This window comes from Exophiala oligosperma, assembly GCF_000835515.1.
Source record: "Exophiala oligosperma strain CBS 72588 unplaced genomic scaffold supercont1.2, whole genome shotgun sequence".
Taxonomy (NCBI): domain Eukaryota; kingdom Fungi; phylum Ascomycota; class Eurotiomycetes; order Chaetothyriales; family Herpotrichiellaceae; genus Exophiala; species Exophiala oligosperma.
This window is the reverse complement of record NW_015622819.1, coordinates 2,535,273-2,556,314: the sequence shown is the minus strand read 5'-3', so window position 1 is coordinate 2,556,314 and position 21,042 is coordinate 2,535,273. Positions and strand designations below refer to the sequence as shown.

At 51.6% G+C, this 21,042-nt stretch overlaps 8 protein-coding genes across 8 annotated transcripts; 3 read left to right on the top strand and 5 right to left on the bottom strand.

Moving 5' to 3' along the window:
* The first annotated feature begins 112 nt into the window (after positions 1 to 112).
* PV06_02343 (uncharacterized protein) lies at positions 113 to 2,854 on the top strand. The gene is made up of 2 exons (XM_016403014.1): positions 113 to 1,433; positions 1,484 to 2,854. The coding sequence occupies exons 1-2, from the start codon at positions 548 to 550 to the stop codon at positions 2,431 to 2,433; spliced, it is 1,836 nt and encodes a 611-aa protein (XP_016266911.1). The 5' UTR covers positions 113 to 547; the 3' UTR covers positions 2,434 to 2,854.
* A 192-nt stretch (positions 2,855 to 3,046) lies between these two features.
* PV06_02342 (uncharacterized protein) lies at positions 3,047 to 4,905 on the top strand. Its single transcript, XM_016403013.1, has 2 exons — positions 3,047 to 3,640; positions 3,763 to 4,905. Exons 1-2 carry the CDS (start codon positions 3,575 to 3,577, stop codon positions 4,054 to 4,056), a joined length of 360 nt encoding a protein of 119 aa, XP_016266910.1. The 5' UTR covers positions 3,047 to 3,574; the 3' UTR covers positions 4,057 to 4,905.
* A 27-nt stretch (positions 4,906 to 4,932) lies between these two features.
* PV06_02341 (uncharacterized protein) lies at positions 4,933 to 8,651 on the bottom strand. The gene has a single exon (XM_016403012.1). The coding sequence runs from the start codon at positions 8,348 to 8,350 to the stop codon at positions 5,162 to 5,164; it is 3,189 nt and encodes a 1,062-aa protein (XP_016266909.1). The 5' UTR covers positions 8,351 to 8,651; the 3' UTR covers positions 4,933 to 5,161.
* A 2,716-nt stretch (positions 8,652 to 11,367) lies between these two features.
* On the bottom strand, positions 11,368 to 12,228 carry PV06_02340 (uncharacterized protein; the record flags this gene model as incomplete). The annotated part of the gene is made up of 1 exon (XM_016403011.1): positions 11,368 to 12,228. The coding sequence occupies one exon, from the start codon at positions 12,226 to 12,228 to the stop codon at positions 11,368 to 11,370; it is 861 nt and encodes a 286-aa protein (XP_016266908.1).
* Positions 12,229 to 14,783: 2,555 nt separating this feature from the next.
* PV06_02339 (uncharacterized protein) lies at positions 14,784 to 15,774 on the top strand (the record flags this gene model as incomplete). The annotated part of the gene is made up of 3 exons (XM_016403010.1): positions 14,784 to 15,229; positions 15,321 to 15,477; positions 15,586 to 15,774. Exons 1-3 carry the CDS (start codon positions 14,802 to 14,804, stop codon positions 15,772 to 15,774), a joined length of 774 nt encoding a protein of 257 aa, XP_016266907.1. The 5' UTR covers positions 14,784 to 14,801.
* A 65-nt stretch (positions 15,775 to 15,839) lies between these two features.
* Positions 15,840 to 17,625, bottom strand: PV06_02338 (uncharacterized protein; the record flags this gene model as incomplete). Its single annotated transcript, XM_016403009.1, has 2 exons — positions 15,840 to 16,596; positions 16,667 to 17,625. 2 exons carry the CDS (start codon positions 17,623 to 17,625, stop codon positions 15,840 to 15,842), a joined length of 1,716 nt encoding a protein of 571 aa, XP_016266906.1.
* Positions 17,626 to 18,150: 525 nt separating this feature from the next.
* Positions 18,151 to 19,629, bottom strand: PV06_02337 (uncharacterized protein; the record flags this gene model as incomplete). The annotated part of the gene is made up of 1 exon (XM_016403008.1): positions 18,151 to 19,629. One exon carries the CDS (start codon positions 19,627 to 19,629, stop codon positions 18,151 to 18,153), a length of 1,479 nt encoding a protein of 492 aa, XP_016266905.1.
* A 604-nt stretch (positions 19,630 to 20,233) lies between these two features.
* PV06_02336 (uncharacterized protein) lies at positions 20,234 to 20,563 on the bottom strand (the record flags this gene model as incomplete). The annotated part of the gene is made up of 1 exon (XM_016403007.1): positions 20,234 to 20,563. One exon carries the CDS (start codon positions 20,561 to 20,563, stop codon positions 20,234 to 20,236), a length of 330 nt encoding a protein of 109 aa, XP_016266904.1.
* Positions 20,564 to 21,042: the final 479 nt, after the last annotated feature.

Here is a 21,042-nt window from a genome sequence, read left to right as displayed (position 1 = left end):
AGCCCCAAAAGGCCGCGGTGGGGGGCAGTTCTGCAGTGTCTGTTCGCCCTCACTACTAGTTCATATGTCAACCTCTTTTTCCCTCTCCTCTTCTTTTCTCTCTTCCCTACTCCCAAACCACCACAACCACCAGTCCAGCCAGTCCATATTCTTAATTCAGTGCACCAGTATCATTATTTCAACATATCGTACGAGGATCACATTTTGCTCATGGCCTCCGCTGCGTTCTAGGTGACTCGGGAGGCCCTCGGTCCGTCTGAGGGTCTCTCGATCTCTTCTCACCAGGCAGCCCAAGCAAATCCTCGTTTACGATATCAAATCTCTTTCGGGAGCTCTACCGCATAGGAGCTCATTTAGACATCACTGCTCTCGAAATTGCACTGCACACAACCAAAGAAAGCACCCACGAGTCTATAGCGACTAAAGGTGCTTTGGACGACTTCTCACCTCTCTCTCTCACCCTCACCCATCTCTCACATTTCTCACTTCTCCGTCACCAACTCCTAATACCTACTCTTATCCCTCCCCGACGACTATCTCAAGAACCATGTCTCGTCTCTACCACCGCAGCAATCGTGGCCGCCAGCCCGTGGTGGCTACACCCAAATTCCCCAATCTCAAGCAACGTCTAGTTGATGCATATCAAGCACCCAATGCAAAGAAGAACAAACCATCGCGCAAACAAGCAGTGACAAACAAGAAACGCAAGCGAACTGCAAGTACATCCTCGGAGTCATCGTTGACTGACCTCGGGACCGAGACGGGAGACGAGGCTTCGGATGAAGAAAGCGACGAAGAGGAGGCTGATGATGAAGATGATCTGCCAGCTGTCTCGGCCCCGTCTCGTTCTCGCACACTGAACGGGGCGGGGCGCAAGGTAGAACCTCGTGACAGGGATGACATCTCTGTCGCTCCCAGTGTCGACAGCATGTTTGGTGACTATGCAGACTACTATGAGGAAGATGACGACCCTATGCTTTCACCAGAAGAAAACCGCAAACGCTTCGAGCATCAGGTGTTTGATTCTGATGACGAAAATGACATTTATCAAGCGGTTGACGATATCAGCGATTCTGATGCTGAAATGGACGAAGGCCGTCTTGAAGAACAAGAATTGCTTGCCATGTTGTCGGAAGAAGGCAATAGCGACGCAGACTTTCTTCTGAACCAGATCGATGGCTTGTCCGCTTATGGCTTTGGTGATGACAGCGATGCCAGCATTCAGCGCTACCCGTCATCGCAGAGTGAGAGCGGTGATACAGGCGTCGAGCGCCATGTGCATTTCGCCGTAGACAATGACCCCAGCCTGTTCTTGACGCGTATGTCAGAGTCTCCGACCATTACTCGTGCATTGCTTCCTTCAGCACTTCCAGAATCTGGGGTTCCCAGCATTCCAGAGAGGCGATTCATAGGTCTGGCCGACGACGATGATTGTATGTTGCCATTCATTTGTGCATATGTATATGTGACTGACAAAACGTAGCTGACCTGACTGATGACTGTCTGCCAACTCAACCTCGTCAGCCGACGCAGCACGATATTGAGCCCCCGAAGGGATCTTCACCATCTACATCTCCTTCTGCCAAGAAGGCATCGAAGAAGACGCCTCGTCGTCGAGGCCCTCCTCGTGGTATCTTCATCGACGATGGCAACAAGACCTCTGGCATTCTCGATCCATCAGGAAAGATCATTCTCATGACAAACCCACATCTGCTAGGTGAAGAATTTGCTCGTCGTTATGGAGCTTCGCAGACGTCTAGCCCGGACATTGGCTTTGCTGAACTTATCGAGGACAGCGACGCCGGCGATGCTGACACATCCAATGCTGGCGTTCTTGGAGCTCCAGGTGCTGACATCATGCTGGCGAGTCTCAACTCTGCCATTAACGACCCTGCCAATCTTGGCCAGGCTATCGGACCTCTTGAAGCATTTTATCCCAACCCAAACTTTGTGCTTGGAGATTTTGCCATCGACCCAGATGATTTGGAGGAGAACTTTCGCCCTATCGTGGAGACTGGAGAAGACGTGATGGACCTTCGCGATGTGATCAAGTTTGATGACGAGACAGATGACAGTGATGCACCAACTTCACCAATCTTCATGCCCCCCAAGCTCGAGCTCTCTGCTTCAGGCGAGGTGAGAAATCAGGCATCGCCCTTCAGCAACAATATCATGGCATTCCGACGTGATGCTGAAGCCAGATTTGCTGTGCTTGACAACACACCGAAGCTGCGAGGTCACGTCGAATTGTTCAACTCGCCGTTCGCCACGCCAACACCAAACAAGCGACGGCGCAAGAATCACGCGTCCCCCTACACTTCTTCGCACTACAAGGGCGTGACCCCAGTGCAACGAATGTGGGATCCTACTCAACCTCAAACTCCCGAAGCATCGACACCCACTGCTTCCAAAAGGCGCAAGGTAATGATTTGATGAGATCACGGTGGACATGAACATCTTGTTTCAACATGTCGAGTTTTTTATGGGCGGACCTATCTTGCAGGCGAGCCATGTACGAATGCGGATCAATCATGTGGCGTTGATCTAAACTAAAGGTATTATTTCCTGTTGACTTCCCTGGTATGGGCAGGTATTTTCCATCATTCTCGTTGTTGGGTTTTCAGATTCGCAGGAAAGAAAAAGAAAGGGCGAGAAGAAGACAAAAAAAGAGATTTATGAGAAGTACCCGAAAAACAGTTGGCTTTGCTTTATTTCCTACTATTCAATCGTTTCGAAACAACGCAGGGGAGGTCAATGTGTGTCAGATAAGGAATGCTAGGCTTCAAAAGGGGGCGTTGTAGATCTCATGAGAGCAATTGTTGAATGATCAATGATAAAATTATGTTCAAAAAGATGTTTCCTCTACGGAATAACCTTGTAAACATGCGATACCTAGTACTGTACACTGATAAAGCACCTCATTCTCAGACCAGTGTAGAGGAGGGCAGTGGACCATGATGTCAGGACAAGGCTACGAGGCTGAAATTCGATAGGCAGAGGAACCCGCTAATCAAGCATGCGCTCGCTCGCTCGCTCGCTTGTTCTCAGGGTTCCTGACTCAGGAACAAAACTTGAAGAAGAGACACTTGTACTCTACTCCGAGCCGTGCTGAGCAACCCAACGCGACGTGCATAGGCCCGTTTGTACTCGTGGCTCTATCCTGCTTCGTGTGGGCTGTGTGAACCTGCCAGGTCTTACGTTGCAGTTGTTGATTGCCTGCCCTTCTTTTTCGAGTAATTCTCTCACATGCCTTCGGGTCCAAACCGATCGTCCGTTCTATCCGACCAAGAAAGCGTTTTCTCGCAAGACAACTCACCCTCTATCTATCACTACTCCTCAACACGCACGTCGACGGCTTTTCTCTCTGCCGCCCTTTCCCGTACGACCGGGGGGAACCTCGCGAATGGGAAAAGAGACGCCAATCTACTGTTGGCTCTTGTCGCCGTTTGACGAATTTCAGCTTGCGATAAAGAAAGTGACGGACTGGCTTGGTTGAATGGATTTTCTATAAGAATAATAATACCGAGTTTTACAAAAAACACCTTTCTAGAGAGAGAAAGAGGGTGGGAAAGGGATGGCTTGGTACTCTATCCTTCCTACTCATTTGACCGTCTATGAAACTTGGATCATTCGAGGTTTTGTAAGTCGTCCCCTCTCCTTGACCCAGAACTGTCTTTGCTTGTTTTTGGTCTGTCCTTTTGAGCATTTTCTTTTCTCTCTACCCACCAGTTTCGCTGACCCAATCTCTTCGAAATCAAACAGTTGTTACTGGCCGTAATCAATCTCCTCCCTTGGATCCTAGCCATCCTCTACGACGCATGTCTCTACGTCGGCCGAGTCATCTACCACGAGATCCCTTTTTTTGGTGGCCGGGCGAGGGGTGAGCATCGACCTCGCGCTCCGAGTTTGAGAGACAGGGTGAGGCGGATGAGTTTTGTGGACCTGGTCACCGGGAGTGGAAGTGCGCCTTCGACACCGACTCGAGGCGGTACGAGAAGGGACACGGACGCGGAAAAGAGGAAATCGGACGAAGGACCGAGGCAAGATCAGACATGAGATATATTATGAGAGACACGCAAATAGGGCAGACCTTGTACGGAGTGTGCAGAAAGAACAACAAAACATTGCGCAGAGATCATTGACGAGTCAACAAGTTTGACGAGAAGGATGAGAATGAGGATTGAAAGTACAACGAATTCAAAAGCCAAAGATCCACGGATTCATGCGACACCATACACGAGCCAAGTCTCCCCTGAACTCATTCTTGAAAGTCAGTGGTGGAAAGGGAAAAAACCGTCGGGGGTTTCCCTGGTGTCTTTTGGAAGTCTCAAACGCATGATTCGGGTACCGGAAGAGGAGGATGTTTGTTATTACGGTGCTCCGTACGGATACGCACCAGAGATATATCATCGTTGTTGATCGAGAAACACGGAATCTCTCACATCTTCAACTATTTATTTGCACGAGGAGTGCCGGCGATCGGTAGAGGGAACACGTACTGTAAGTTGTACCTCTGGTTGTGCTTTTGTTGGCCACTACAACTTCTGTATGGGGGCATATCCACCAAGTCCCTCTCCTCCTGGTGGTGGTGCCGCCGCCGATGCCGGTCCAAAACGACACAGACATGCACACTCCCGTACAGAGAGTGAGGAAACCTAGAATCCATTTCCGGCATGGCCTAGGCAACGAAGAAGGACTGAACTTGTGTGGTTTTTGTTCTTTTCAAGGACGCAAGGGTTCCCGCGCAGGAATATTTTCTCTACTGACGAGGGGGGGGAAAAGGGGGGATCCTATATCTGATTGTTCAAAGTAGGAGTAGTCCACTATCGAGGTATCCTTTTCCTTCACGTCGTCAATGAATGAGTGCCGAGTTGATAATCTATCCAAGAAACCCTTGACTCTTGTGCTGCGTATGTGTACGTTTGTGTCATAATTTTTGATTCATTGTGATGAGTCTGCTCTAGCATTGTACTGCACCCGCCTGACGGCAGTAGTATTTTTCCAAGTCTACTCTGTACATGTTACATGTGTGAAACTGTTTTTGGGGGACTCTTTCGCGCGCCAATACTGTCGTCCTGGGGTGTCCACTGGTGTCCCATGTTTGTTGTTGTTTGTCGACCACCACTTCAGTGAACCCGAAAACACCCCCGACCAAAATCTACTACCAATCCTCATCACCATCATCACCGTACCGTCCGTCGAATGCGGCGTCAATATCACCATCATCAATCTCCCGGACATAATCTTCTCCTGCATCTTCTTCATCATCGTCATCGTCATCGTCAAGGTCCTCGTCGTCATCATCTTCTTCCTCATCCTCTTCATCTTCATCGTCATCGCTACCATCTTGATCGCCAGTCTTTTCTGCTTCTTGACGACCAATACGAGAAGAGTGATTCGCGACGGTGGCAGTGGTGCCTTTGGTCCCCGTCCGAACTTGTGTCGTAGGACCAGTGGTCGCCGATGACGGCGATCGAGGCTTCTGTACAGCCACTGATGAGGAACCGACGGCCGGTATGTCGGAAGTGACTCGGACGCCGGGTGGTCCCTGACTTTGTGTGGATGCGACGATTGGGATGCCACCATCTGCATGAACAGGTGATGGTCCCTGTTGACTCTGTGTGGCCGGAGGAGTACGCTGTTGTTGTTGTGGACCTTGCGAAGAAGAGGATGCAATTATCGGTACGTCACTTGAAGTACCAACCGATGGTGCCGTTTCTGGATTCTGCGTTGCCGGTGGCGACAGATGTCCTTGATGCCGTGGCACTGTCCGTCCAGTCTCGACATCTCTTCCCTCTTCGTCCGCAGCAGCCAACAAAGCTTCAGAACTTGATCCACTCGCCTCACGCTTCCTCTTGACGACCACCCGTTCGTGGGTTTCAACACCGGGTGCTGCCTCACTCGGACTTCTGCTTCTCACCGCATCCGAAACGTTGCTTCCTTCTCGCAGATCTCGCGGCGCTTGACTGCTGCTTTGCTCACGTCTCTTTCTCTCCCGTCGTTCCGCGGCGAAGGAAGCTTTGGTCCTGTTCTTACCACTCGTACCGCTGTTGCCGCGGAAGATCCCTTCGGGTCCGAGGGTGGTCGACGCAACGCTGCTCGCGACACTACCTTCCCTCGCATCCCGGGGCATGTCACTGGCCACACTCTGGCTTCGGCTGGCACTTCTGGACTCACCGCTCGCATCATCGTCGTCGCCTCCTCCAGTGATGCCGTAGATCGAGTCGAGCACGTCGTAGTTGACCCGCCTCGAGTAGACGCCCCGAGTTTTGAACATCTTCCGCACAGACTCTGCGGCACTGCGTTCGCGGTCTCCACGCCCGGGTTCCGCCTTGGCCTGTTCATCCAAGTAGCTCACATCGCCTCGGCGGCCAGGCTTCTTGGTACCGTCCTTGCGTCGACCTTTGGCCAGCTTCTCCTTCAGCGCTTCCTTGGCGGGATCGAGGCCACGTGCGCGCAACTCGTCGTCCTTGAGTTGTTGCTTGATCTGTTTGTAATGATTCTTTCGGATCCAGTCCCCGTTCATGGCAAGCCATATGGTCTCCTTGATCGTACTTTCTTCCTCACTCAGAAGACACATTGACACATCTTCGTCCGAGTCGAACTCCTCGGGTCTGATGGTCGGAGAAAGCGACACACAGCCAGTGTTCCCAGCGTCCGAGTCGACACGGGGCCCCGGGGTCTTGTCTTTGCGATGCGGTCCAAGAGGATTGAGAGCGTCGCCGCCATCATCCGGCAAGGGCAAGGGCGCCGGAGTTGGATGATCGGCATCGGCAGGCCGGGTATCGTTATTTTGAACGCGGTTTGGAGCGAGCTCAGGGTTGTCTCGGAAGGCAAGCTGTATATCTTGCTCGATCTCGCTCTCAATGGCGAGTTCAGCTTCGGAAGGTGGAGGCACGACAAACGTTCGTTTTCGGCGGCGGACTTCTGGGGCTCGTGCAGGATCCTCATCAGATGTAGGGCCAGCGGCAGGAGCACCAGCATCGGTCCGGGTCAGGGCAGGATCGATTGGTGTTGGTCTCTGAGGAATGTCGGGAATCTTGTATCCATCTGCGTCCACCCTGGCACGTTTGAGAGGTGGCCCTCCGTCACCAGTCTCTTGCACGACAGAAGATCCTGTCTCCGGTTCCGCAGTTGCTTCTGGTGGAGGGATCTTTCGAGGTCGACCACGCTTCTTCTTCAAGGGTTTAGGATTGTGAGCTCGTTGATAGGCAGGAGGGTCCGAGGCTATTTGGGCGTCGAGAACCGTATTGTCCCTGAACTGTGATACTGAGAGCCTGCTGCTTGCCGTATCCTGGAATTCTTCAAGGCGTTTATTAATGGTGATCTCGGTGACCTTTGCAGTCAAGACCACTTCTCTTGTGGTGCGACGATAGTTGTTCATCCGAGCTGCGAGAATGACCGCCGCACCACAAACTCCCGAAGGTCGTCGGCCAGTAGACATCCAGTCACGCTTCATACGTTGAACAATTCTGATGGCATCCATTTTGATTTTGTCACGGTGAGCTTTGTCGAATTCAAGCTCGTCCACAAATCGATTGACGAGCACTTCCGGGCCCATGGCCAATAGGTCGGACGACACGTCCCCTTTAATGCTGCCATCCGATTGAAGGTACAACTTGCGAACAAGGTCCGAGTACATTTTGCCGAGAAAGAACACATCGATGTTGAGTTTCTCCGCAAAGTCGATCAACATCAGGCTGTACATCGGACGGCGCTCGTTCTGTATCTGTTCGTGCTTGCGTCGACAGGCGAGGTAGAGGCAGACCACTGCGACACTATCGATGGTTCTACCTTGGACGAAGGAATATCCCCAAGCAAGCTTGAATAATTGTAAGCCTGCGTCCACCTCGGCCTGTCGGACTCCCAGGAGAGTTTGGTAGGACTGCATGATCGTCCTGGCTTGTTGTTCTGACCGTTCTCTGTTGATGGTGGGTTCACGACCGGCATTGCCGAGGGCACCACCTGGTGCGTAGGTGCGCTGATGTGTTTGGTTTTCATTGACGCGGACACCCAGAGCCGTAATTGCTCCAGAATCTGTCTCGCCGAAGCCTTGTTCGCTGACAAGGCCGGACTCCTCTAAAGCGACAGCACCACAAGTGTCACAAATAAGACCTTGCTCGCTCTCGACGATATGAGGATTGGGACAAGTTGGGTTGGTACATTTGAGAACCTTCCCTCCAACCGGCCGTTGTATGCTTGGTGTTGATGCACGGCGAAAGGAAGGTGTGGTCGCCCGGATTGATGATACTGGGCCCGGGCTGCCCAAGCCTTCGATACGACCACGAGGGATCGCTCTTCGGTGTTGTCCGGCACGAGGCTTTGGCGGTGGCGGTTTGAGAGTAGGCATTGTGGAAGCTAGGAGTTGAGTAGTTGAACAAGTGAACGGAGGGTTTCTGTCAAGGTTCGATGGCTTGGTGTTACATGGTCATACACGTGACCCGATCTTTTGTCAGGAAAAGGTGATGGAGGAATGAGTCAGGGTGTTTGGATCTCGACGACCATGGCTGGAAGAGTCTGTATCGACGGCGTTAGAGCTTGCTTTGCTACTGAGAAGGAGTATTCGATATGGCCCCAAAGCGGCGAGAATTGGTGGATCGTAAAAGGAAAGCGAATGGCGATGGATGATGGTGATAAAATTGATGGTGGTGGATGAAGATCGAGGTGAAAAAGTGGTCGAGAATTTGCAACGATGAAGGCGGGGGGAGCATTACGCAGTGGGCAAATCACTATTTCTTTCGCCAAGACTCGGCCACAATAAGCAGGTTCCCGGGTTCGAAACGCAACAACAATTATTTTCACATTCAATTTGCCATGGATATTGCATCATCTACATCCTGTCTGCTCGGTCCATATGCACATTTATTTTCGACGAAATTCAATCTGGAGTCGAACCCATTCCGCCGGATGAGAAAATATTCACCAGCTGGTCCCGTGACCTGGTCAGTTTTGTACTATTCTACTTACAGCCCTAGTCTGACTTTAGCCTTGGCAGTGCTTACTCATCCTCTGACCGTTTCACTTCATTGATATCTCTCTGCTCAATGTGCCCAGAAGAACTCGCAAAGTCTTCAATGCTAAACTAGGTTGTGTGAATGAGGAGTATCATGGAAGATCAGCTCAATACAAGGTCGATGACTTGGCCAAGCCTCTTCCAATGTTCATCATGAACAACCTCCACACTCCCATCCTCTCCGAGATAAACGTACCCATCTTCCTCCCGAGACACCCACTCGAAAGGCTCTGAGTTGACCAAGCTACAAAGCGAGCCTTTCAGCCAGTCGGAAATGAGCACGGCTTCGCTATCCATCAGGCCCATGTGTCGTGTCAGCCACCAGGTATACATGTCTCCACCGTGCGTTACGCCAGCCTCGGGTGGATAGAACTTGTCAAGACATCGCGGCCTGAGCGCGATGCGGTATCGAAGGATCCTTTCAACAGGCACTCCGTTTGACATGAGCTGGTGGCACAAGGCCCGAATAGGCGCCCTGACCTGAGCATCCGAAGTTATCATTCCATACAGTCTCTCGGCCTCTGCCCTGTCATCTTTGTCGGTCGAGGACGATATGTCTAGGGTGGCTTGGTACTGGGAAAGTGACATGAGGCGCTCGCATACTTGGGCGGCATAGTAGTTCTCCAAGGCCCGTGGGAGGCCTGCGAGAGATTCCGGTGGAATTACCTTTGAATATAGCCATTGCTATAATCTCAGAAAGATTGCATTAGTTTATGGAACGACAAGGACTGGGGAGGGTCAAAACAGGGCTTGATGAGCATACCTCATTCTCTGTTTCTCCAATCAAGATCCTCACTCCTCGCTCCTTGAAAAGCCGTGCAAAGGTCCCATCGCGGAACTTTTCAATCATGTCGCCACGTATGAACTCACCATCGGTGACTGCCCGGAAGGTGTGAAGCCTGAGTTTGTGAAAGGATTCGATGAGCTTCGTACCATCAATCTTACGGAGGCCGTCCAGTCTTTGTGATAGTGGTAGTGAAGGTGAGATTTGGAAGTGAGCAAAGACATTTTCCAGTTGAGTAGTCGCTGTACAAACGTTAACCCTTCCCTGTTCATCTAGACAGAGGACATTCACTCCGGAGTACCTTCTTCAAGCGACTTTGGCTGCGCCTGGAGAAAAGTTCAGTGTCGATCCACCCACTAATACTGGACCTTGGTTCATCTGGACTTACCGGTATAGCATTTGAACACAACCAGACATTGTGAAAGAGAGGTCTCGATCCGTCTGTGTGCAAAAGCTCATACTGGAGCTGAGCATGGGTTGAGTAAGCACCCGCACTGTGTCCGCCGAGTGTGACTTTGTTTCTGTCGCCTCCGAAATAGTGTATATAATCCTGCACCCATTCGAGAGCACATCGTTGGTCCTAGAAATATGAAGTTAGCTCATCCAACATCGTTTTGAGACACCGAGTTCAAAGGCTCACCCAAAATCCAAAGTTACCCTTGAGATCATGACCAGCCAGGAACCCAAAGATGTTAAGACGGTATCCAATCGAGACGACCACCGCATTGAGACCTCCACCATCCGGGTCTATCAATCCCTCGGGCCAGTGACGCTCCTGGTGCGATGGACTGCCAATCTGTAACCAGCCTCCGTGTATCCAGGCCAGGACAGGCCATTTCTCCTCGCCGGAGGTCGGCAAGGGCTTTGTGGGTTTCCAGATATTCACAACCAAGCAATCCTCCGAGTACTATAATCGGGCATCAAGGTCAACATATAGTACTGCACACCATATAGGCGGGAGGTTTGAACGGGATCCTCAAGTACCTACATTAGCACCGGGAACAATCGACATGTCTTTACCATTGACGAGATATGGTGGTTGAAGACATATATCGCCGTAGGTTGTACAATCACGAGCGGACGAAGAGTGCGCCTCATCAGTGTAGATGTGGTCCTTCGGCAAGTGAACTGGTTTCCTCCATCGACGTTCACCTATCGGCGGAAGGGCGTATGGTATGTTGAGAAACCGATGCGTGACGTCGAGCGACACCGTGCCTCGCAAGCTGCCATGTTGCCCGAGGTTGAGCAATACATCTTTAGACATGTCGAACGGTCACTCTTTCCTTTGGTCAAAGCAGGGCACAATGATTCAGAGACTCAAGGGTGTACTGAACGGTGTCATTATCCATCAAGTGGAAATCCATTACTGTCGCTCAACTCCGATGCATGAAACCCCCGAAGAGCAACTAACAACGTCACCTATTTAGTCTGCAGGGGTGGATTGAGTTGCTTCATTAACAGTGAAAGGCTATCGATCAAATTCAAAGGGGATGAGTATCTAGATAATATTATTCGATCATCTCAATGCCGGTCTCTCCAAAAGGCTTATGATCCAAAATCTGTACCGAACTCAATGTAGCACGGGGAACACCTTCTTGAAGCTCTCCCTCTCCTGCATGGTCTTCCACCACTGTCTGACCTTGGGCCCGACCTTGAATCCCGGGACGGTCTTCCTGACCACCGCCTCCAAAGCAGCAAAGTCATCAAAGTCCTTGGCTCCCGCGAAGCACAAGACATGACTGAGCCACGGGACGATGTTCAAATCAGCGTACGTGATGTGGTCCCCGGCGGCGTACGGCAGGACGAGCAGAGATTGGAGCTGGTCAAAGGCACCTGCGAACGCCTTGTACCCTCGGTGCGTGTTCTCGAAGAACTCTTCGTGTTCGCGCCCTGCGGGAGTGGTGGTGTACACTTTGCTGACTCCACCGTTCTCGGCGACCTTGGGTCCGTAGAAGGGGTGGTCGGGACGACGGGCTGCGTTCTCCTCCAGGACTCGCTGGCGGGTGGTGATGAAGTCGTAGAAAGTGCCCTTGACCTTTTCGAGCTCCTCCGTGTCTCGCGCCGTCAACAGGATCAGGTTGCTGCCGAGGTCCATCGAGTGCACCAGGGCGATCAGTTGGGCCGCCCTTTCCTTGGTCGCGGCGTCGTTGGGCGCCAGGTTCGTGCCCCTGCTCGGTTCGAGGCGGTCGAGGAATTCGAGAATGTCGGCGCTCTCCGTCAGTGGAGCGTCGAGGGACGGCGTGGTCAGAGCTGGTAGGGTACCGTTGTGGTTGATCTTTAGGTATTCCACGTCAAAGTTGCCGGCTCCCATGAGGTCGATTTCTCGATGCTCGTATTCGTGGGGCTGGATGCCTTTCTCTTGGATGCCCAAGAGAGGAACCATCGCCCACTGAGAGGCTTCGGACGAATAGATTGTGAATTTGGGTGCCATATTGGTTGGTAGGTATCGTGTTTGATCCTGGTATTGGTCACTAGGAGCTGAACCTTGGGCGTTTTCTTGTCAACTTTCGATGTTTTGCTGTTGCGCTGCTTGAGAGACGAGTACTTTCATCCCACGACCAAAACATCGTGGTCGACTTTATATTCATTTCCGACGACAAGAAACGTCAATCGACATGGATCATCACCTCGAGTCTCTGGAGCAACTTGGCATAATGACGCTGGTCTGATGAGGTGTGAAAATGCAATGTCTGAAGTGGGTTGCTGAAACACAAAAGATTATGGAATCACGAGAAACATTAGGTAAAGAAAAGTAGTCCTAGCTACGGGTACCTACAGGTATCGCCATGTTCCTGGGCTTCATATTGGAGCAATCTAAACTTGGCACCGGTAACGAGTAATCTGCATCTGTGCTCAGAGACCACGCCATATGACAAACCCGCTTCTCACAGCGCCAGTTTCCAAGTACTCGTAGGCTTAGTCAGTGAGTCGGGCTTCTAGGCGCAAAGGAGAAGGGCGGCCTTGCATCACTTTAGGAAGTGTTTGATTTCCCGTTTTGAAGTAACTTCATCTGCTGCTCTTGAGGTCACTACTCACGTTACACGCGCCTGGAGATAGAGTATACCGGCGCCGCCTATATATACTATCAGCCCATGATCCAGAAATGGAAAGCACTGAGAAAGCATTCTATCTATGGGTGACCCATGGACCCTCGCCATTCAGTGACTCGAGTCAACCAATCCCGCACAAGGGCCTGAAACACTCCATCCTGCTCAACGGGCAAGTCGTGCCCGGCGCGATCCAGAACAACGAAAGTCGAGCGTGGGTAGAGCTCTAACAGACGGAGGCTATCACGATACCCGACGGTCATATCTTGTCTCCCAGACACGATTAGCGTGGGCGCCGCCATCACAACCTTGTCGTCGTCCAAGGCGAGAGATATTTTATACCTGCTTGGATCTGCACGAATGGGGTCCAACACTTCATTGTCGGCCGCTTTCATCGCAGGGCAGTAGCCATATTCGTATTTTGATTTCAGACACTTCATGTAAGAGGGTGTCTGGACAAGGACGTTTCCGAGAAGGGCCTTGTCCTGGTCCGATATGCTCGACATGAGCCCTTCGTCGGCAACGAGTGGTCGGAAGGGGTCGAGGTCGCGCAGGCCGTCCTGGGGCTCGACGAGCGGCACTCGCAACAGCAGACCGTCGACTCGTCCGGCGTATTGGTGCGCGAGTGCTCGAGCGAGGTAGGCACCGCAAGATGATCCCACAAGCATGAATCTCGATGAAGGTGCCAGACGACCGTCGATGAATCCGGTCAAGCGAACAAGCATGTCGTCCAGATCTCTCAAGCCGTTGGCGGGTGTCGCGCCCATGCCCGGAAGGTCGACGTAGATGCGACGAAAATCTTCTTTGGAGCTATCAAAAATCGGCTCAAAGTCCAGCTCCTCAACTTTGCCATTCATCTCCCACCCATGGATTATCACTATGGGTACTCCTTCGCCGATTTCATGTGCGCATAATGTCGACTCCATGTTTGTTGCTGAGAGATTGTGTTGGGTGAAGTTGTTTACTTCCAAAGAAACAACGACGAAAAATCGATTCCAGGTGATGGCTGAAGGAAAGGTCATCAGGCAATCCCTACAGAGTAAAGTACATAGTTATACGCGCTGTGGACACTTTTACCTCGACCTATCTCGACCGGAAGGGAGGCCTGAACCACCAATCGTAATGGCCGTTCACTAGATGAACGACCTAGTGATCATATTATATCGTGAGTGGCACTCACGTGGATCAACATGTCATTCTGAAGGCTATCATATGATCGGGAGTAGGGAACCTCCTCAAGTCGTGAACTGCAGTACTTGGATGATGAGTTGTAAAGATGGTACTCCGTAGATAGGTGTCAGATCGGAGGCTTGTGGGCATTTAAGGGAGTTTCATGGGCTACCGGTGCTTAAAGCTTTTAAGCACTCCTGTCCGGAGTATGACCACTCGGGTAAATAGGCACACTTTGGGCGCTGTTAAGCGGCGATAGCCAGGCAGTCCCAGGCCCAGCCTGTCCCTCCATCGAAGATTGATAAGCACGTTCAAGGCTCCAGCACCGTTCTCTCCAGTATCCCCAGTACTCCGTCTCTTCTCCATGTTCACTTCTACCACGTCAGGGACTTAAGCGAGTATTACGACTTTGCCGTATCCTCGATCAATCTAATTGGAGGCGATAAGACATGTCCGGACCCAGATTTCTGTTTGAGACCGTATTAATTCCGGATTCGAGTATCGTTGATTCGTTGTAGGTGGATTTGAGACGGAGTCTCTCAAGATGTGGATTCATCATTCATGGTATTTTCCGGCAACAAGTCTGGGGGGCCTAGGATTGAAAAGGCATATATGAATGGAAAATCTCGTCGTCTATCCTCAGTTACACAATCAACCATTGAGCGACAATACCAAGTCATTAAAACACAGCGGTAGGGTGCCGTTAGCAAAAAAGAGGCCCATATCGCTATCAACATCGACATCGAAAGAAAACCCTCAATCCAGGCAACAGAACTCGTCTTCCGCAATGTCCTCATACCTCGTCACCGGTGCTGGTCGGGGCATCGGACTCGAACTCGTCAAGCAGATGGCGAAACAACCACCGAGCAAGGTCTCCGTCGTCTTTGCAGCTACCAGAGGAGAAGAAGCGCCCAACGCTTTGAAAAAGGTCATCGACAGCTCACCACCCGGCCGAGTAGTGCACGTTTCGATGGTCATCACTGAGCGTTCGAGTCTCGACAAGGCCGCTTCAGAAGTCGAAGCCAAACTCGGCGGCGGTCGCGGTCTTGACGTCCTCATCAACAACGCCGGAGTCATGCCGAGTGACGTCGAAGGGATCGCGAAGATGAAGACTCTGCGGTACGCCCTCGAGGTCAACGTGGAAGCTCCACAAGAGACGACGGCGGCGTTCATCCACCTACTGAATAAAGGCAAAGAGAAAAAGGTGATCAATATGTACGTTGCATCTCCCGAGTTCTGACCTTGTCACTACCACCAACACGTTGATCGAACCGTGACTGACATTGATATCTTGATATGTTTTCAGAAGCTCAGAGGTCGGTTCGATCTCTCGGACGCACAAGTACATCTTTTCTCCGACTCCATCGTACAAAATCTCCAAGGCGGCTCTGAACATGTTGACCGTGCAGTATGCACAGGCATATGCCGAGGAAGGATTCAACATTTTCGCCATTTCACCCGGGGTAAGTACTTTTTTGCTTTTCACCTTTGCCCACTGCTTTTCGAGTTGGGCTGTTTGGGCGTATTCCATCGATGTGGTAACTGACAATCCCCTTTTTCTCGAATGACAGTGGCTGAAGACCGAAATGGGATCTGAGATTGCCGACCTGGACGTCAAGGTCGGTGCTGAGGCAACACTTGATATCATCTTCAAGAGTACCCCTGAAACGACCAATGGTACATTCCAAAACATTCGTGTACCGGGTTGGGAGAATGCCGAAGGTCCAAATAAATATGACGGAGAGATTCTACCGTGGTAGAGACAGGCAGCGAGTGTTGGTTTTTAGATCGACCTTCGAACATCATCTGTCCACAAGAAACATTCTCATGGCACCAGATTTCGCCATGGTCCCAGATTCAATTCCCTCCAAAAGTCCTCACCGAGTTTGTCACAGTCTTGTTCATACCACAGAAACGTCAAACATACACCCTTGATATCAGTCCATGAATACAAAGTAAGCTCCCTGCAAAGCTTGATCGCAACTTGGCAAAACCATGGTCTCAACGTCGATGCCTCGGCTAGAATGCCACCGAGTGTTGTCGCCCACAAGAGCAACTCGGCGTGACGTTCCCACAGATCGAAAACGAGACAACTGTCGAGAGCATGTTGGATCCGTCGTGCCAGAGTGTAGTGTAACCCGGAGACGCGAGGAAGCGGGAACAGAACCAGCAGCATGTAAGCCAATGTACCGAGACGGCATATTTCGTAAATGCAAGAATCCCAAATCAGGGGGTTGTCGTCCCACGACCTGTCCGGAAGGCGTAGGAGATCGTGCAACAACGTGTTTCTCGCCCACACGACGTGGATATGCCGGGGTGCCGTCGGGTCTTTTCTCATGTACAGATCATAGCCGATGGTCACGTCGCGGATGGTTTCGATTGTTTGTACGAGAGGGTCTTCTAGCTGTACAGCTGCTGGCGGTGGTAGATTGGTGAAGCTGGTCGCCAGCAATTGTAGGGCTTGCGGCACCGTGTTTGAATGCGGGTCAGGGTAAGGCCAGATGGCCATCAACCTTGCCGTAGTGATACGCAGAGGATACGTTGGAGCAGTTAGATTCTTGAAAGCCTCAATCACATCTGCTCTGGAGGTAAGAGTAAAGAGTTAGCGTTGGGGAGCTCAAGACGGACAAACAAAAATGAAGGGCGACCAACAATGCAATGACATTAGACAAAAACTCCTGCTCGATGGTATGGAAGCCGCCTCTCTGCCTGATCATGACCTTGACGGCGTTGAAATGTGCCATTTCCCAGTCCATATGGCCGTAGAAGTGGAAATTCTGGGCCACCAGCAAAGGAGAGTCGTCGGTGGCTTGTGATCTCGGCATCAGCGTGTCCCCGGACCCGTGGAATCCAAGAGTCACCATGCAGAGTAAAAGTTCGTCCGAGACACTCGTTGTGGCATGCATGCGTGATGAGATTTCCCTGTTCAGAGCCTTGATCGCATGGGTCTTGTACGTCAGACGAAGCACTTGGTTTTCACGGGTGACTGGCATGCCGGTGTGGGCAAAGGCATTGTGCGTGGCGCCGGCAAAGACGATGGTGTAGAAGGCCGCGGGCGAACGCATGGCACTCTCCAGGATCGTGTGTTTGATCTCGCTGATCGCCCCGGCGGCGACGGAGCAGGAGAACACGGGCCATTGGTGAGAGAGCGCATGGTCTAGCATCTCCTGCACGTAGTGAGGCACGTTTCGTCGAATTAGGACGTTGAAGGGGTCCAGCTGGCCTACGCCGACGACGTCGAGGGGTGATGGCGGACGGTGTGTGACAGCAACATCCTCTGTCCGCATTAGGAAAGCGTTCTTTTCGTCGTCGTCGTCGTCCCGGGATGATTTCTGATGGCTGGTCGACACGTCGTCTACCCCAGCACCTTGACGCCGAGATCCTTGCCCTGATCTGTCGCGACGAAACCCTGTACCTGGATCATCACGTACATTGTGGCTGCTGCTGCTATTTGCGTAGGCTCGAGCGAGTCGGGCTAATTTGGCTTTTCTATGGTACTCACGCGCAGCATGTTTCTGCAAAGAGATGCCGGGGCCTGCAGGGGTCTTCTTAGTCCCGCTTATAGGTCGATAAGGGATGAAAAGGAGTCTCGTGTCCATTCCCGACGCCATTCGACATCGGAAAGCAAATCAAAGATCCAACAGAGAGAGGTTTTGGGCCGTTTTTTTGCGTGCAAGATTCGAGATTAAAATGTAAGCAAGTTTGATAGAATGTGGAGAAAGGGCGAGCAGGCTTCCCCCCTGGGGATGAGTTCACTTACGCTGTCTGCGCGCCAATCCGCCAGCTTCTTCCAAGTAGGTTCAGCCCTCCGGATAGAAGAGTTAGTTGCAAGATGGTGCCTCGCACCCTGTTCAGGATAGGTGGGGGTGGTCAAACGAATACAATTATCGGCAGTTGGAACCGAAGAGCTGAGCACATGGCCCTCACGAGTTGACGAGGTTTACTAGCTCGATGTGCTAAAGAGGCCTAGCCCTTGATCGGCACTCCTCGAGGCATAATCAAGGACATATTAATGGACTTCAGATAGACAGTTGGAAGGAGTCTCTGACACTGCTTTCTTTTCAACCAGACCGTTGTCTGTAACATCATTCTTTTCGTCCTATGTACATGACTATCTTTGACGTTTATGTGCGTTTCTATTCTGATAGTGGGGTTCCCATTTTTGGCACTACCCCAAACGAATCGGCGGGCATCGTGTCCATGACCTTCCAGATCCTCATGAAGCTGTCAATTTGTCTTGACATGGCGGCAATATCGACCAACTGTCTTTCGTCAAAGTCCTCCGGCCACTCAGCCAGGAGGTACAATGGCGTCGTGATTATTGACATATTCGGGATGCGCTCATCAGTGAGCGGTTCGCCTTCACCGGTCTGCACACCCTTGGGGATTGGATCGTTCACGCGGAGAAAATTAGGATATGCACCATGCCAATTTTGTTTGGTGATGTTCAGTACCTCGGGGGTGTTTGCATAGAGCAGTTCGGCCGTCTGATTACCCGTTGTATAGTACTTGCCGGTGGCGAGGTCCTCGACCCAATCGATCGCACCCAGATGCTCTACGCATGTGCTAGCAATGGCCTTCATTTGGCCCTCGCCACCTTTCCAGTACTTCGGATTATCGTCCATCCAGCGGGTCGTAGCACGGCCCTTGGTGCTGAAGGCCGGTTGATGCATATGGCCCGTAATAAAGACTAGAACCGTCGTGCGTTCGGGCGGATTGGCCACAAGATCTTTGGCCTTCGTGAGCAGGGCGATATGTCCATTCTCTTCGACTGCATTGACTCCATCTGTGTGCGTGTTGATGATGACTGATTCGTTAGGGTACTTGGTTCCTTCCACGACGGTCCATATCGTCCTTGTGGGATGTTTGGGGATCAACTCGCCACTGAGCGTGAGGTGCGCCTGTTTCTTAGCCTTTGTCGCATCGAGTACCGTCTTCGCTGCGTCAGCAGCGACAAAGACCGTCGGACAGCCTTGGTACAGTCGCTTGAATGGGACGTACTGGCCTTGCGCATTCCCTGCGCTCATCTCCTCCCACACATATATGACACCTTTGACTCCGGCATTAGCAGCCTCCGTCAGATTCGCAACGCTAGCGTCTGCTGACAGTGATGCTACACCGGTACCAATTGGCCACTGAGGTTGTCCGGGCCAAACCGTCAGCATGGTAGAAAAATTCGCTGGGGTGTTGGTTATGTTGAGCACCGCAATATTGCCAGCAGCCTTGGTCCAGTTTGGCTCTATGGTCGGTCCAATCAAGTCAATCAGGGTGCCTGTCACCCCGGTGTCGTTTGTCTCGCCTGAATAGGGAGCATAGGATGAGATTTCGACATCTTGACCTCCGACTGACAGGCTTGGTGGAGTCAATGGCTGGTCAATGTATGTGAAGTTCAACGTGTCGGTGTATACTTTCAGTCCCAAGAGTCCGAGTTCGGCCTCAATATGGTCAATGAGTTTGTTGTGGCTAGGTGTACCAGTCACTCGACTCTTTAGGTCAGCCAGGAAGGCAATCTCAGCCTCGTACCAGGCTGAAACGGAAGCATTGGCAGCATGGCCTAGCAACGGTAAAAGTGCCGACACCGCGACGCCTACGAAAGGATTGAAGTTCAGAAGCATTTTTCAAATCGTCTGTGACTTCTTTGGCTCGTTCGGCTCCTAAAGAGAGACCATTTGCTTCAACAGGCGACCAGATACATGACCTTTTAATACGCCATTCTTCTCCAATATTCGCCATGATGCCCCCGCAATGGAGGCTCCAGATAGTCGTCACTAGTCGTCAAGAAAAACAGTCCGTAAGTCGCAAGGTTGTAGAAAGTATTTGCACAACTGGAGCCTCGGCATGGAAATGTGGACCAAATGGGAAAATGCAGCGTTGATCTTGTCTCGAGATACACTGAGGAATCTCTACAAGGTATAGTATCAGGCAGAATACCGAAAAAGCCGCCGGCATAAATCTCCAACAATTCTCGATTTTACGGAAAGTTGGTACACTAAACGGCTCGCGTATGCTCACAGCAACGTTCTCCGGCCGATGACCTCGGGAAGACCGTATATGTAGTTCTCCCCTCAAAGTAGTTTACGCGATGTTCACGGAGAAAGGTGACAGTTGCTCATATGAAGCCGAGTCGGCGACAGGAGCAAGCTTGTGCCACCGGGATGTGCACACCATGTCACTAATATAAGACATGTCTGGTTGGCTGGGCTTACGACGCCAATGCATTCAAGTCAAATCCGGACTATCCCAGTCGATCCACATGGTCTGATCAAAGGTAAAGTTGGCTTCCGTCCTGAAGACATTCGCGTCGACTTGTTCTTCCCGCAGGTACTTACCCACAAACGCGTCCAGCTCAGCACCTTGGTCCTGAACTGGAAACTGACAATGTGTATGGTCTGCTGCCTCGGAGTAGCCTAGGGATTGCTCAACACCGAGTGCCTTGTAGATGGTCCTTGCCGCGGTCATACATCCGTAACTGCTCCATGGTGACAACCATTCGTACCCCAGATTGTCAAAGACCAAAAATCCTCTTGGAGCCACCATACCAGCTAGCATGTGGTGGTCAAACGGAAGTCTCTGTGTGCCATCGGTCTCGTTTGCGAAAACTTCAAACTCGTTGCTAAACCATACATTTTCCGTAACGATCTCATGAGCTGTTTAGACGGTGTCGGCACCGTCCACGCTAATATTCTCGACGTCAGAGAGCCTCCAGCACGCGGTACCACCGGATTCAGATTCCTGAGCTATGGTAAGGGCTATCCTTTCTTCGAACGCCCCAGCGACAAGGGATCCTTTACCCCATCGCGAGCAGCCGACAACACCCACGCGTACGGGATCAATACCTGTGTCTTTGTTGTTGGCGAGGACGTCCAGTATACGTGACACACCCCACAAGGTATCAAGGCACCTGCAGCTTGCGGAGAGTTGTCTGGATAAAGCTCGTAAAAGCGACCCTTACCTCGGGAGGTGGTGTTGTCTTCTTGTGCAAAATTCGGACACGAAGAAGGTCACAATAGCAACACCTTCCGGGGATG

Coding starts and splice junctions, on each gene's coding strand:
- PV06_02343 (XM_016403014.1), top strand. CDS start 548: ATGTCTCGTCTCTACCACCGCAGCAATCGTGGCCGCCAGCCCGTGGTG. Junction 1,434..1,483: donor TCTGGCCGACGACGATGATT/GTATGTTGCCAT, acceptor GACAAAACGTAG/CTGACCTGACTGATGACTGT.
- PV06_02342 (XM_016403013.1), top strand. CDS start 3,575: ATGGCTTGGTACTCTATCCTTCCTACTCATTTGACCGTCTATGAAACT. Junction 3,641..3,762: donor CTTGGATCATTCGAGGTTTT/GTAAGTCGTCCC, acceptor GAAATCAAACAG/TTGTTACTGGCCGTAATCAA.
- PV06_02341 (XM_016403012.1), bottom strand. CDS start 8,350: ATGCCTACTCTCAAACCGCCACCGCCAAAGCCTCGTGCCGGACAACAC.